The sequence below is a fragment of the Aegilops tauschii genome, chromosome 5 (assembly GCF_002575655.3).
Source record: "Aegilops tauschii subsp. strangulata cultivar AL8/78 chromosome 5, Aet v6.0, whole genome shotgun sequence".
NCBI classification, from domain to species: Eukaryota; Viridiplantae; Streptophyta; class Magnoliopsida; order Poales; family Poaceae; genus Aegilops; species Aegilops tauschii.
In genome coordinates this window covers 560933802-560949292 of record NC_053039.3, presented here as the reverse complement: position 1 = coordinate 560949292, position 15491 = coordinate 560933802, and the positions used below count along the sequence as shown (strand labels likewise).

At 48.5% G+C, this 15491-nt stretch overlaps 1 protein-coding gene across 1 annotated transcript; it reads right to left on the bottom strand.

The window, feature by feature from the left end:
- Nucleotides 1-10953: 10953 nt before the first annotated feature.
- LOC109780945 (ATP-dependent zinc metalloprotease FTSH 5, mitochondrial) lies at nucleotides 10954-15039 on the bottom strand. The gene is made up of 7 exons (XM_020339524.4): nucleotides 14401-15039; nucleotides 14034-14121; nucleotides 13665-13832; nucleotides 13204-13532; nucleotides 12630-13106; nucleotides 11455-12553; nucleotides 10954-10999 (listed from the first exon to the last, which is right to left on the bottom strand). The coding sequence occupies exons 1-6, from the start codon at nucleotides 14554-14556 to the stop codon at nucleotides 11657-11659; spliced, it is 2115 nt and encodes a 704-aa protein (XP_020195113.1). The 5' UTR covers nucleotides 14557-15039; the 3' UTR covers nucleotides 10954-10999; nucleotides 11455-11656.
- Between the last annotated feature and the right edge of the window lie 452 nt (nucleotides 15040-15491).

Below are 15491 nucleotides of genomic sequence, written 5' to 3'. Positions count from 1 at the left end.
GAATTGCATACGGATTGATTGAATCCTCGACACCGTGGTTCATCCGATGAGATCATCGTGGAGCATGTGGGAGCCAACATGGGTATCCAGATCCCGATGTTGGTTATTGACCGGAGAGGCGTCTCGGTCATGTCTGCATGTCTCCCGAACCCGTAGGGTCTACACACTTAAGGTCCGGTGACGCTAGGGTTGTAGAGATATATGTATGCGGAAACCCGAAAGTTGTTCGGAGTCCCGGATGAGATCCCGGACGTCACGAGAGGTTCCGGAATGGTCCGGAGGTGAAGGATTATATATAGGAAGTCAAGTTTCGGCCACCGGGAAAGTTTCGGGGGTTACCGGTATTGTACCGGGACAACCGGAAGGGTTCCGGGGGTCCACCGGGTGGGGCCACCTATCCTGGAGGGCCCCGTGGGCTGAAAGTGGAAGGGAACCAGCCCTTAGTGGGCTGGGGCGCCCCCCTTGGGCCTCCCCCCTGCGCCTAGTGTTGGGAACCCTAAGGGGGGGAGCTTCCCCCTTGCCTTGGGGGGCAAGGCACCCCTTCCCCCCACTTGGCCGCCGCCCCCCTTGGAGATCTGATCTCCCAAGGGCTGGCGCCCCCCAGGAGTCCTATAAATAGTGGGGGGGAGGGAGGGCAGCACACAACAGCCTTGGGCGCCTCCCTCCTCCCCTGCAACACCTCTCTCTCTCTCTCTCTCGCAGAAGCTCGGCGAAGCCCTGCCGGAGACCCGCTACATCCACCACCACGCCGTCGTGCTGTTGGATCTCCATCAACCTCTCCTTCCCCCTTGCTGGATCAAGAAGGAGGAGACGTCGCTGCACCGTACGTGTGTTGAACGCGGAGGTGCCGTCCGTTCGGCACTCGGTCATCGGTGATTTGGATCACGGCGAGTACGACTCCGTCATCCACGTTCATTGGAATGCTTCCGCTCGCGATCTACAAGGGTATGTAGATGCACTCCCTTCCCCTCGTTGCTAGTAGACTCCATAGATGCATCTTGGTGAGCGTAGGAAAATTTTAAATTATGCTACGATTCCCAACATAAAGCTATGGGGAGCACAGGTTCCCTCCAAGGTGCGGGTCTTTGCATGGAGATTAGCGAAAACTTCCATACCCACGGGGGTTGCTCGTAAGCACAGAAATATGGCCGAATCTGCTGAATGCTCGCTATGTCATGCTGCCGTAGATACATGGCGCCATTCTCTTTTTTACTGTCACATGGCGCGTTGCGTTTGGGCTCTTTCTGACGAAGAAATCACTGAAACCATCATATCCAACCGAACGGACGATGCCAAGTTGTGGATGTTTTGGCTGGTGGATACCATACCAACGGCGGCCCTCGCGCGTGTGCTCGTAACGATGTGGGCGATTTGGTGGGCGAGACGTCGAGCAATTCATGACAGCCAGTTCCAGAGCCCCCTCAGTACTCATGTCTTTATAAACAAATTCATGGCGGAGCTTGATCAAATCCCGGAGAGGGGGGCACGTACCAGGGAGTTGCACACACAATCGAAGGGCTTGCATGCAACTTCAAGGGGCCTGCATGCAAGGCAAAAGGACATGCATGTAATCTCTAGAGAAAAAGCGGGGCAGCCCGCACAGCCTTCATGGCTACCGTCGGAAGCTCATGAAGCAAAGATAAATGCGGACGGAGGTTTCTCTAAAATCGGGGACAAAGGTGCTTCAACAGTGGTCTGTCGAGACAAGCATGACAACTATCTAGGGGCTTCTGCTATCATTCACGGAGGCCTTCTCGACCCGGCAACTCTCGAGGCGCAAGCATGTAGTGAGGCGCTAGCACTCGCCATAGACCTCCATGTCCAGTCCGTATGCATGGCCTCAGACTGTCTTGAAGTTGTGACAAGGATAGCAGACGATTCCCCATGCAAGTTCTTTTCAATCCTGCAAGATATCAAGCATCAGCGGAAGGCTTTTAGCGATGTTAAGTTTGTTCATGAGAATAGGAGTTACAATGGAGAGGCTCATGCCTTAGCTAGGGCTGCTGCATCTCTCCCTCCCGGGCGCCACATGTGGCTTTCTTCTTTGCCCGATATCATCTGTATTCCCATGTCTTTGAACGCTTAATAAAGGGTGCAGATTTCGCTCAAAAAAAAAAAGCGCCTTCAAATCAAACCATTGAGAATATAATACCTATAACAATTTTACTAACATACAAATTATATTATTAGTATACAATATTCAGATTATTCAATCAATAGTTTTGACATTTATCTCTTTAGCTCGACGCCCATGCGTCGTTACTGGGAAAACATATGAAAACGCGAGGATGTGTCGTGCACCGCAAGCATCTTGTATGTTTTGTTACACCTGCAAAACTTATGGTCATCATAGAAAATTAGACATCAAGCTAGAGATAACCCGTGTGTTTGTTATATGAAAATTACAGAAAGTAGAAAACATGTCAGTGCATTGCAACACGAGAAAAAAAAAATCAAACCCCCATGCCCAATAAGCATGACTCAAGAACCCAAACAGATACACGCCCTCTATTTCAACATGACACGCCATTTTAAAAATAGCAGCTAGTTCAAAGTTATTCAATCAAATATCCGGTTAATTCCACTAAAAAGAAAATTAATAAGTTAATTCTTCAGCCTGCTGTTGAATAGTAATGCTCACCATCTCTAGTAAAGTCCTCTTTCGCATCATGTCTCTCCATGGAGAGAATGTAGAACTATAATATTTCGTACTTCATACGACAATAAACAATAAAGCTAGGATTAATCAACTCAAATAATTCTCTTAATTATGGTTCAAAGGATGGAAGTAAAATGGAAAGCCTTTAAGAAAAATTTGCTAGTGAGACTGGCCGTGGTCTCATTCATTCACGCGTTGAAGAATTGAGCGCCCCTGTTGCGGGGGACGGAGCAGCCGCTGTTGTTCTTCTGTGTGGCAAGGTCAGGGCAACACCATGCCATACTGCAGGCACCAGAGCGTATGTTTCCTATGCGACCTGCAACAACGCGCTTACCCAGACCTGCTCCGTCGATCGGCAGCCATCGCGCTCCGATTTGGCGGAGTGGGTGGTGAATCCCGCCGTACTGGTGCTCATCCATGCGCTGGTGCAGGGGAAGTGTAGTCCACCTCGCTCGGGGCATAGATCAAGGAGGACGACCGCCTCCGCTCACCCTTCCTGTCGGGGATCTCCCTCTCGTCTCCATCACTTAGGCTACATCGCGACGAGGCGGAGATCTCGCGAGTTATCGGCCAAGAGGGGAAAGTAGGACTCCTTCCCTCCGCGTCTGTTGCGGAGTCGCCATGAACACGATCGGTGCTAGTGCGAGTGCGTGCGTGCAATTTGATCGTGGAGTCAGGTGCCCTAGTTTATATCGATCCAGATTCCAGAGAACCAGATCTTTCCCGATAGATTGCAAGGGTCTGTTACTAATACGATTTGATGGTTTGATTGGTTCCTATACGGGCACGGCTGGTTTGATTGGTTCCTATACGGGCACGGCGGCTCACACGGACCAAGGATGAAACAAAATCAGCGCCCGGACGACAGGTTTTTTTTTTCCTAAGGCAAACTCCGAAGCTTTTATTACGACGTCACAATGTTTACATGGACGAAAGAGAGTCCGTCCGGCTGTCCCAACCAAACATGTCGGCCAGCCGGAAGGGATAAAGCATGCTTCGCGAGCTTGTGAGCCTCGATATTCGAGCTCCTAAATTCGTGGCAAAAATTACACAAAACGAAATTTGATCTATGCTCTATTATTTCATGTATGATCACACCATATGCTGTTGGATTGTTGTCTCGGATGTCCTCGACCACCACCTTCGAGTCGGACGCCACTTGTATAGTTGAGACATGTTGATCATCCGCAAGGGCCAACGCCTCCCTGATCGCCATGCATTCAAGAGTGGCCGGATCGGAAATGCCTTCAAAAACCACAGCCGATGCTCCCAAAAAAAAGGCCAGCAGAGTCTCTTGATATTGCCGCTACGGAACCGTGTCTCCTTCCCCTCCCCACAGCAGCGTCTACATTCAGTTTTATCCGCCCTGATGGTGGAGGAATCCAGCTCGTCGGACGAGGAGTAGGATTGCCACCCTGCCTTAGATTAACAGATTTGATAGCTTCAAGTTCCCTCATATAAGACTGAATAAACGCATGTACTTGAAAGGGACTTTGGTATATTTGCTCCTGGTCGCCTTTCGGCGGGCTCCCCACAAAGCCCAGAGTGTTACCACGAGAGTAGTGAAGTTCTCATGGGATAGCGCCTGGTGCATGGCAGAGAGCCACCTCTTCGCGTCACCTTCTTCGTTCCTACTCAGTGCATCGATGATATGTTCAGATGACAAAGCCCAAGTACTCCGGGATACAGTGCAGTTTAGCAAAGCGTGGCTCCAAGTGTCTTCCCCTCCGCAAAGGACGCATGCTGGCGTGTCCGCCATGTTCCAATGATGCAAGAGTGCCGCGGTTGGAGTGGTGTTCTTCGCAAATCTCCATAGGAAAATCTTAAGCTTCGATGGTACATTAAACCCCCATAGCTTGGTCCAGATCTCACTATCAGCTTGTGAATGAGACGACCCCCTTGCTCATATAACCAAGCTTCTCTGCTTAGTTTCTTCTGGTGGATCATGTGGTAAGCAGTTCTAACCGAGAAAATGCCCCGTCTGTCCTCGCTCCATGCCCAAAAATCCTCAATCTGTCTAGTGCAGAGAGGAATCTGCAAAATAGTTTCCGCATCGATTGGAATGAATGTTGCCCGGACCAGTTGTTCATTCCAAGAGCAAGTGGTGCTGTTTATAAGTTCAGACACTTTGTGAGGTGGGTGTTGAACCAGAGATGTTAATGGTCGCTTCATGTGTGTACGAGGTAGCCAATTATCGTGCCAGATGTCCGTGGTTTCACCGTTTCCAATTCTTCTCACAAGTCCCTGCACCATGATATCTCGCCCATCCAGGATTGCCCGCCAAATTTGTGATGGATGATTTCCAAGACTTGCTTCAAAAAGAGAGGCATCAGGGAAGTAGACCCCCTTGAGAATGCGAGCGCTCAAAGATGTGGGGTTTTGAAGCATCCTCCACGCCTGCTTCGACAGTAAGGCAAGATTGAAAATCTCCAAATCCCTGAAACCGAGGCCGCCTAGATGCTTCGGCTTTGTCATCTCGTCCCAGGCTACCCAGTTTGGTTTGCGTTTCCCCTGCTTGCCCCCCCACCAAAACTGTCTGATCAGGGAGGTAATATTCTCGCATAAACCTCGTGGGAGGCGGAAACAAGACATCGAAAAAACCGGTATAGACTGTGCCACCGATTTGATAAGTACTTCCTTGCCCACTGAAGATAATAGTTTCTCCATCCACCCTCTGATTTTCTCCCACACACGATCTCTCAGATATCTGAAAGTGCCATTCTTTGAATGCCCAACATCAGTAGGCATCCCCAAGTACCTGTCACTCACTGAGCGATTCATTCTGAACGTTTAATGTGTTCTTGATGCTATCTCTCATAACTTGTGGACATCCTTTACTAAAGAAAATAGAGGATTTCTCATGATTTATCCGCTGTCCAGATGCCACACAGTAACTTTCCAGCAAGTTTGATACTGCAACAGCCCCTTCAACACTCGATTTAAACATCAGCAGGCTGTCATCAGCAAAAAGGAGATGGTTCACGGCTGGCGCCGTGGCTGCCACCTTGATCCCTTCTAGCTGAGACGATGAGGAACTGGATTTCAGTAGGCACGAAAGGCCCTCTGCTGCGATTAAAAAGAGATATGGGGATATCAGATCTCCCTGCCGAATACCTCTGGATGGGTTGAAAGTGTCAAGCCTCTCACCATTAAAAAGAACTGAAAATGACAATGACGGCACCATGTTCATTACTATCTGAACCCAAGATGGGGCAAAACCAAGCTTTATCATCATCGCCTGTAGATAATCCCACTCTAATCTGTCGTATGCCTTCATCATATCGAGTTTAAGCGCACAGAAACTGTTAACCTTGGCCTTGCTGCGTTTCATAAAGTGAAGACACTCATAAGCACTGATGATATTGTCTGTGATATGCTTGCCTGGCACAAAGGCTAATTGTTCCTCTGAAATGATGTCCGGAAGAATCATCTTCAATCTGTTCGCAATCACCTTCGACGCAATCTTATATAATACATTACATAAACTGATTGGTCGGAACTGAGTTAACATAGTAGGGTTCATTACCTTAGGGATGAGAACCAGGACCGTATCATTGATGCTTTCCGGACTCTCCTCTCCCCGAATAATCCTGAGAACCGCCTCCGTTACCTCGGCACCGCAAAGATCCCAGTGATGCTGATAGAAGTGAGCTGGAAAACCATCGGGCCCCGGTGCCTTGGTCGGAAACATCTGAAAAAGGGCTGTCTTTACTTCCTCTCCCTTGTAAGGTGCGACCAGTAACTCGTTCATCTCCACTATAACCTTGGTTGGTACACAATTTAGGACAGCTTCCATGTTGTTTACCCCTTCTGATGTATACAAGGTTTTATAAAAATCGTGCACCATTGCTTTAAGCTCGTCTGGATCATTTGTCAAGACTCCAAGGGAGTTTTGAAGGGCCTTTATCATATTCTTCTTTCTTCGGATGCTTGCTCTCATGTGGAAAAACTTTGTGTTTTTGTCGCCGGACGTTAGCCACTCAATCCGTGAACGCTGCCTCCATAATATTTCTTCCCGATGGTATAGTTCAACTAGATTTTCGTTTACCTTGAGCTCGACGTGTGACGGAGCCCTTCGGCTTGGATCAGCCCGCAGCTTCTCAAGCTCCGTTTTCAGCTTTTTAATCTCCTTTCGAACGTTTCCAAAAGTCTCATTGTTCCATCGTCCCAAGTCATGGGATATAGCTTGCAGTTCAGCTGCCTGCTCCGCGGCTGCTCTCTGTTCAAACGCAGCATAATGGGGCAGTGGTCAGAGGATGCTGCCGTCAGGTGTGTCAGATCCGCAAGAGGAAACATTGCACGCCAATCAGCATTGGCTAGGGCGCGATCCAGCCGGACCCTAGTGTAGGATCCCCCTCACTTTCTTTTCAAAGGTCCAGAAACGACCAACATAACCAACATCTAGCAACATGCACACGTCCACCGCATCATGAAAATTCTGTATCTGCGCATTGCTCCTTTTTCCAACTCCTTCATGCTCATCGGGACGTAGAACTTCATTAAAATCACCAAGGCAAAGCCAAGGTAGACTGCTGGAAGTGCTAATGTTTTTCAAAGTGTCCCAAGTTTTATATCGAAGATGTGTTCGCGCTTCGCCATAAACCACCGTAGCTCTCCAAGGCTCAAAACCTACCTCCTCAACAGAACAATCAACATGGTAGTCCGAGTAACCAAGGATTTCCAATTTTATTTCATTGTTCCAGAAAAGGCCAATACCTCCACTTCTACCACGACTATCAACCGCAAAACTATTATCATAGCCAAAAGTGCCTGCTAACGCTTCTACCCTCGAGCCTTCTGACTGAGTTTCCACAATACATAAGAGGGTAGGGGCAAATTTGTTCGCGAACTCGCGAACCTCTCGAACTGTCGCGGCTTTGCCCGCGCCCCGACAGTTCCAACACAGCGCACTCATTGGGCCTGGCGGTGCTCCTCGAAGGAGCCCGCCAAATTCTTTACTTTTCAGGTTGCACCCTCGGAATCCTCCTCCGTCTTCTTGGTTCTCTTCAGATCTCTGGACGGTGGTGGGCTAACAGCCGCCAATGCTACTGGCACAATTGCCAGCGGGTTCACAGTCCCACCTGCAGTTTTAGAGCTTGAAGGCGTGGTAACTTTGGCTCCCAGCTCGGCTCCCGCATTCCTCTTTCTGTTCCAGTCCTCCATCTCCGCATCGCTGGCCCCCCTGCTCGGGTCTCCCACTTGATATGCGTTATGAACATATTGATCTGTCGTATCACCTCGGCCTCCCCCTGAACGGGGGCTGGAACGGCCCCCTGATCGGCCTCCTCTCCGTCCACCTCTCTGGCTGCGGCCTTCTCCCGGACCACGACCTGAACGCATGGCCCAACTGGCTCGGAGATCCTTGAATACAAGTGCTGATGGAGGATGGATGCCATTTCCGTGTTCCTTATATAAGTGACCTAGCATGCCACAAACCGCGCACCAGTCCGGTAGCTTTTCGTACTTGACTCTGTATATCTGCCTCTTCCCATCTCTTATCATAGATACCGCATTCTTGAGGGGTTTATGGACATTGATGCTGACCCAAACTCGATGAAAATTGCCCACAAAGTCATGTGAGTTCGGTTATGAGAAAAGAACTTCTCCCACTTTTGCTGCCAACGGAGCTACCAGATGAGCATACAGTTCTGGGACATCATGGATTTGTATCCATATCTTGATTGTCTCCAGCTTTACAGTGGAAGGCTTCGAAATTCCGTCATACGGCAGCAGGATCACCGCGTCCCCCCTGAAGTTCCAAGGGCCCTCGTTCCTGACTCTCTCCCAATCACCAAGGCAAGTGAATTGGACAGTATACAGGTTTTCCTCGAGAGGTTTGAACTTAGCCTCCTGCACGATGTCCCAAGCCGCTCTCATGTTTCTGTAAAACCAAGTCTGGCTATAGCTCTTCGTGGTGTTAAGCCTAGCTAGGGCAACCCATCTCGGCCCCTCAGGCGGCGCAGCTTGCTCGTCGAAGATCACATCATCCAGATCCTCCTCTCTTAGTCCCAGCTCTTGCATCATCTTCTCAACTTCAGTGATCCCCGAAGAACTTGAGTCCCCGGAATTCGCCATTGGATCTCTCACCCGAAAAGAAACAGATCGGGTTTGGTGTGGGAACCCTAACTTCCGCCGCTCCCTCCCTCGACGCGGACGTAGAGACAGCCCTGGTGGCCACCCCCAGCGCAACACCGGCGGGAGAAGGGGTTGATCGGCGGTAGGGGAGCAATCCTCAACGGCGGCGAAAATCGCCCCGGGAGAAAACTAGAAACCCTAACTAGAGGGAAAACCGTTTTATGTGCTTTTAGGCCTATCAATAGTGCCCGGACGACAGGTGGTGAAGGGGTAAATCGATCCAAGCATCGAGGAAGAAAAAAAAAAGGGATGCAAACGCAAGAATATTTTCTCATTACGTGAGCAGGTCAGGAGCTGAAGAGTAGACATGGCCCAGTTGACGCTCGCAGGCCCAGCCGAGCAACATTACGTCCCTGGGAAGCCCAGCCACATTGAGACTTCCGGCCCAGGTGACCTACGAAACGATTTTTGGTGGACTGCGTGGATTTTCTTTCTTATAAATAGTACCACCTCGCTTATATATATCTTATAAATATAAAATCATCTAAGCGGGACGAAACCAAGAATATCACCTTGCTTTAATAGTAGGTATAGGTATAGACTCCCTCCGTCCCAAAATAAGTGACTCAATTTTGTACTAATTTAGTACAAACTTGAGTCATTTATTTTGGGACAGAGGGAGTAGAAGAATCTATGAAACAATAAATAGTGAAACTCATGAAAATGAATATAGATATAGGCCTATTTGAACGTTTGAACGGTATAAAAAGTAAGAAAAATAATATTGTAAGTATCTCCATATTTGCATAATTAGAAGAATGCATCGTCGGACATAAACACTTCCGTGCCCTTTTTTGCCGTCGGACTTGTAAATCCCAGGGAATAGCATGCATGAGAACTACGTACATTCTAAATTGCAATAGGGTATGGCATTCAGGCGATGTATCAGGTGAAAACGCACATTCAGTGAAAATCTGGAAACTTTTGTTCTGGGGCGTGAGATTGGCAACGTACGGTGACAGATCACAGGTGGAATTGCTTCCAGCTCCACCTAAGAGTGTTTTACATGTAACCCCTCTCTCCTTAATTGTAGGCAAACTATATGGGTCCTGCGTCTGTTTCTATTCTCAGGGAGCTGCCGTCGCCGCCGATGAAAGCTCCCTGCTGCCACTGCCGCATGGGGCTGCTCGATGGCGAACGCCATATCTTAACGCCACAGAAAGATTCCCCGAGGGTCGAGGAAACTTTAGAGCCAACGACGCCGCTAAATCGACAGGACACAGTTCTGCCGCGCTTCTTGAATGCGGACAAGTTCAGTACCTTCTATTCAGAAACTTCATCTCGGATGCATTCCCATATACTCGTATATTCCAAGTGGTTCACAACGACTCAAATTAGAGAACCAGGAATTCAACTTTCACGGCACCCAACATCGACGGATTACAGGACGAAGCATGCCTCGCCAGCGACTGCGGCGGCGTCATCAGCTCCTAACGGCGGCGACGGTGACTCCCTGTGGAATAGAAACGGACGGACACTGGTCGCAGGAGAACGACGCATGACCTCCCAATTAATTTGCCTACAATTAAGGAGAGAGGGGTTAACTGCAAAACACTCGTAAGTGGATCTGGAAGCAATCCCACCTGTGATCTGTCACCGTACGTTGCCGATCTCACGCCCCAGAACAATAGTTTCCAGATTTTCATTGAATATGCGTTTTCACCTGATACATCGCCATGCATTTAAGATGATGGTACAATCAAAGCTGAGCATTCAGCTGAAGAAACACTAACGCCATAAGGCACCTGTGAATGGTAATGTATACCAACAAATTTTAATAACAAAAACAAACCTTTAAAATAAGGAAGCACATTATTTCATTATGGGTTATACTATCATATATCTGAAAGTATGGCTGTTCTGGGACGCGGAGTATCTGAGCTCGAGCTCAAATGAACACTAAAATAAAAAAATTGAAACAAATTCTGATTTTTTTGTGGTAAACTTTTACAAGCTAGTGTTGTAAGTGCTTGCAATTTTTCATCATGAGATCACGGCACGACAAAAAAAATCGATGCTCCGAAAATGCTACTTTCGAAAGCATTTTGGAGCAGTAATTTTGTTCTGCTTTTTTGCCACGCCTTCCATGAATGTGATCATGATGAATATTTGCAAACATTTAGAACATTTGTTGAAGTTTTCCTCAAAAGAATTCAAAGTTTTTTTTTTTGAAAAAATATACATTTTTTTGATTTTACTATTCATCTGAGCTCATTTGTGCTCGAGCTCAGAAGGTGTTCTATTTCAACCAAATATTTGTTAGCAAGCATGTAGTAGGGTTATAGGCACCATATAGTTATCTTGAATTTCAGAGTATGTTGATAAGACTCGCTTCATATTTCCTTTCATTTTATGCGCCACTGAAAACAAGTTGCACAAAGTCATGGATTCCCCACGTGGTGAGAATGATCAGATCGACAGGGCTATTGCACAAAGTCCTTCTCGAACGAAACCGGTCGAGAGGGCCCGTTAAACCCTCGCACCAAACACATGTTCTGAATGCGTTTTGATCGATGGTTAAACCACGACCAAAAGTTCAAGGAAGTAATATGGACTTATGATCTTATCGATTGACATTTAGAATCAAATGGCAACCAATGAAAGAAAGAAAACAGAGTATCAGAGACAAGCTCATATCTTGCATTATTGTTTATTTGTACAGGCAGATAATAATAGGCTACAGACTTACAGTTAAATACTGACACACATGATACGTTGAGGGAAACACTTAATGGTGATTTTTACTATGTTTCGCAGCTGGGGAAAACCCAAACCATATATGTCGCTCTGTACATTTCACGTGAATGTGCAACAAACATAGCAGGAAAAGAAAATACTTCTTCCTGTAAGTGTCTCCACGGACTAGGGCGAAGAAGGCGTTTCCTGATCTTGCTTGCTATTGTTATGACCATCTGCTTGTTCTTCTGTCGATACTAGTTTGGCGATCTCGTTACCGGTGAGAGAAGGTGTTACCTGATGATTTTGCTGGCTATTGTTATGACCATCTGCTTGTCGTCCTGTCGAAACTAGTTCCTTGATCTGGTCACCAGTGCGAGTTTCATGCTCCAGGAGGGCATTTGCTAGCGCATGGAGCTCCTTGTTGTGCTCCGTGAGAATCGTTTTTGCGTTCCGGTAAGCGTTATCCAATAATGCTTTTATCTCCTCATCAACCAGGGGCGTTGTCATGCCAATACCACCATCACCGTCATTGCCGTAGGAAACAAAGCCGACCCGGTTGCTCATACCATACCTGGTGACCATGGCTTTCGCCAATTGAGTCGCCTTGCTTAGGTCAGATGAGACACCAGTGGTGATCCCGGCTTCTCCAAATATAAGCTCCTCAGCCACTCGCCCTCCCATGCACACATCCAGCATCGCCAGCAACTGCTTCTTGGAGAGTTCCAGCTCACTGTCTTCCCCCAGCAGCTGCGCCACCATGCCGAGACTATTTCCTCTGGGCGCAATGGTGACCTTGTGGACAGGTTCAGCACCGTCTGTGAGGATAGCAACAAGGGCGTGCCCACCCTCATGGTACGCAGTCTTCTTCCTGGATTGTTCAGATACCACCAACGACTTGCGCTCGCTGCCCATGAGGATCTTGTCCTTGGCGTACTCGAAGTGATCAGTCCCGACAGCATTTGCCCCATCCGTGGAAGCCTTGAGAGCGGCATCGTTCACTAGGCTTGCAAGGTCTGCACCTGAAAACCCAGGCGTTCCCCTCGCAATGGTCATTGCATCCACACCCTTGCCTGTAGACACCTGCATGGAAGAATTCATGGAGTTAAGGTCAAAGCCTTGCATCAGAGTGCGTGAAAAATAAGCCTTATATACATACTTTTGACATGTAAGCCTCAAGGATCTGTCGTCGGCCCTCAACATCTGGAATAGGGACATTGACTTGACGGTCAAAACGCCCAGGCCTGACAAGGGCGCTATCTAATGACTCGGGGAAGTTGGTCGCCGCGACCACGATGATCCCGTCATTCTGCTTGAAGCCATCCATCTCAACAAGCAGCTGGTTCAGGGTCTGCCTCTGCGACATTAAACCTCCTGCGTGTCTGCGCCCACCAATCCCATCAATTTCATCGATGAAAATTATGCAAGGAGACAGCTGCTTTGCTGCATGAAAGAGGTCCCTCACTCTCTTAGCCCCAAGACCTACATAGACCTCCTCAAAATCACTGCCGCTGCACGGAAAAAAAGGGACGCCGGCTTCCCCGGCCACAGCCCTTGCCAACATGGTCTTCCCTGTGCCAGGTGGGCCCATAAGCAAAACACCCTTTGGAAGCTTGCCACCAAGGCGTGTGAAATGCTGCAAAGCATGTAAAATAAGGTCAACAACTCCGCACCGTGAAAGAATTGCTGAATTAGAACGCCTGCACACATGTTGATGGCAATGCCACACTCACCTTGGGATCTCGTAGGTAGTGAACTATGTCCTCAAGCTCAGCCTTGGCTTCATCAACCCCCTTTACGTCACTGAATTTTGTGCTTATCTCCATGGCCACTTCATTCAAACCACCAGATTTACCAACTTCTGTGTTTTCGAGATTTTCAGCCATATCCTTAATATAACTATCAATCAAAGCCTTAATGCCATAGATTGCAGAGCCAGTAACTACAAGGCCTCCACAAGTACGCAGAAGCTGCTTTTTCAGCAGGCCTTTCTCCACTACATACACCGGCGCAATGCCTGTGCTAAGAACACTTACTTCCTCCCTTGCTGCATTTGAAATTCCTGCATAGAGAACATAATCCATCCATGCACACAAAAGTTATCAAGCCAATTCGCATGCCGTTTATGTGTAAAAAACTAAAAATACACATCCTACTCCTCATTCGTGAACATGACGAAAGAAAAGTCGGCTACCTCGATTCAGTATTTTGATGAAGTTGTGTAAAACTCTTTTTGGATCACTCCTATGAATCCCTTTATTAGGAAGAGAAGCGGTGCCAGACTGCACGCCCTGTACCCTCTGACTAACAAAGCTTGATAGGTACCTCTGCTGTAGATTCCTAAGCACACTGCCTGCATTGACTAAGAACCAAACCAAGCAGAAACTTACTAACTTGATGCCAACAACCAACCAAAAAGGCGCGGTAGAATGTAGAGTAATAACAAGAATAGTATTGTTACTAGCCACGTTTAAGTCAAGCTAGCATTAGTTTGCAGTTGCCACAAAAGTATATACACCGATCAAGGATGTAGTTCATGTGCGTGGTGGAGAGATGAAGATACCTGCTCCAGAAGGTGTATTTGCAGCAGGTGCCCTGAAGGCAGGAGCTGAACGTGCCGTCCCCGCCGCAGCCACAACATGCTTTGCAGCCTGTGAGACAAAATACAAGCAAAAATTAACATCGGCATAGACAACGGCGCAGCAATCGCAACCCATATACATTAACATAAGTGACATCGATCTGAATCGCAGGACAGACAGTGCTTTGCAGCTGCAGTTTCAGCATCGATAAACATCAATCAACATGTATGGATATAAAAAAGAAGAAGACTTGTGTTCCTTTGGACAGGAACAACTTCCTCAACCCAAGAACATAGCGAAATCATGATGAAAAGGTAGCACACAAAGGGCCGACAGATAAAGAAATACCCTGGATAGGGCGAGCCGGCCGGCCATGGACTTGTCTCCCAGAGCTCGAAATTTGTTTGCGTTGCTCCAAGTCGGCGACTTCCGTCTGCTTTTCTTTGTCTCGAATTGTTGATAATCTACTATTTTTATACTAGACACGCAATATTTATTCTGCATCGATTCATCGCGTGTGTTTGTATCTCTAGTCCGACTCTCTACGCACACACACCTGAACTCTGTAGCCGGACTCGGATAGATTACACCTTGACGAGAGAGTTCTAGTCACGCCGGATCCACGCAAGAATCCGCACGGGGTCTGACTCTGAACCCAAACTGGTTCAACGGGCAACTCAGGCTTTGATTCGAAAACTCACGCCGCATCTGGAGAAGAAGGGCATGGACCGGAGCCGGATCCGGAGGCGGAACTCACCTGTGACTGTGAGGCCGGCCGTCACGAGAAGTGCTCCGCCGCTCCGCGCGCTCTCTCCACCGGCTGCGAGCAAGGACCTGCGCGCCGGATCGATGCATCGCGGCCTCGGCCAAGTACAGATGCCGGGCGGGGGACAGGGGGTGGTGGCGCTGGGTCGACGGCGTGGCCGCCGTTTGGGAGCTCGCTCCTCCATTCACTGATGCAGGGAGCAAGCCGACCAAACCAAACACATATTTTGTTCTTTTTTTGTTGGGCAGTACTCTGAGCCGGCGCACCGGCCCAAGTTTCGGCCGGTCCACCCAACGTCGTTCGATTTGGAAGCGCATGACCGTCAGATCTGTCCCGCACCGCATCCCCTTTCGTCATCTACCCTACGGGAAAAAAGAGGAAAAAAAAAGAGAGCACCGCCGTCGCTCCTGGGATCCCGCACGCTGGCCCGCGTTGCCCTCGTTTGGACCATCGCTGCCCCTGCTTGCCGCCGGCGAAGCAAAACACGACCCGCCTTCACCGCCGCCGGCGAAGCAAAAAAAAAATGCCGGTTCCAGCAAAATCGAAAGACGGTGGTAGCAATTTTTAGGCTGGTTCAGCAAAAATTAAAAAACTAGGGGTGGTAGCAAAAACTCCTGATGCTTCCAGCAAGACTGGTAGTAGCAAATGGCGTCTCCGGTAGTAGCAAAATCCG

Coding starts and splice junctions, on each gene's coding strand:
- LOC109780945 (XM_020339524.4), bottom strand. CDS start 14,556: ATGCAGAATAAATATTGCGTGTCTAGTATAAAAATAGTAGATTATCAA. Junction 13,833..14,033: donor AAATACACCTTCTGGAGCAG/GTATCTTCATCT, acceptor TTTGGTTCTTAG/TCAATGCAGGCAGTGTGCTT. Junction 13,107..13,203: donor ACTACCTACGAGATCCCAAG/GTGAGTGTGGCA, acceptor CATGCTTTGCAG/CATTTCACACGCCTTGGTGG.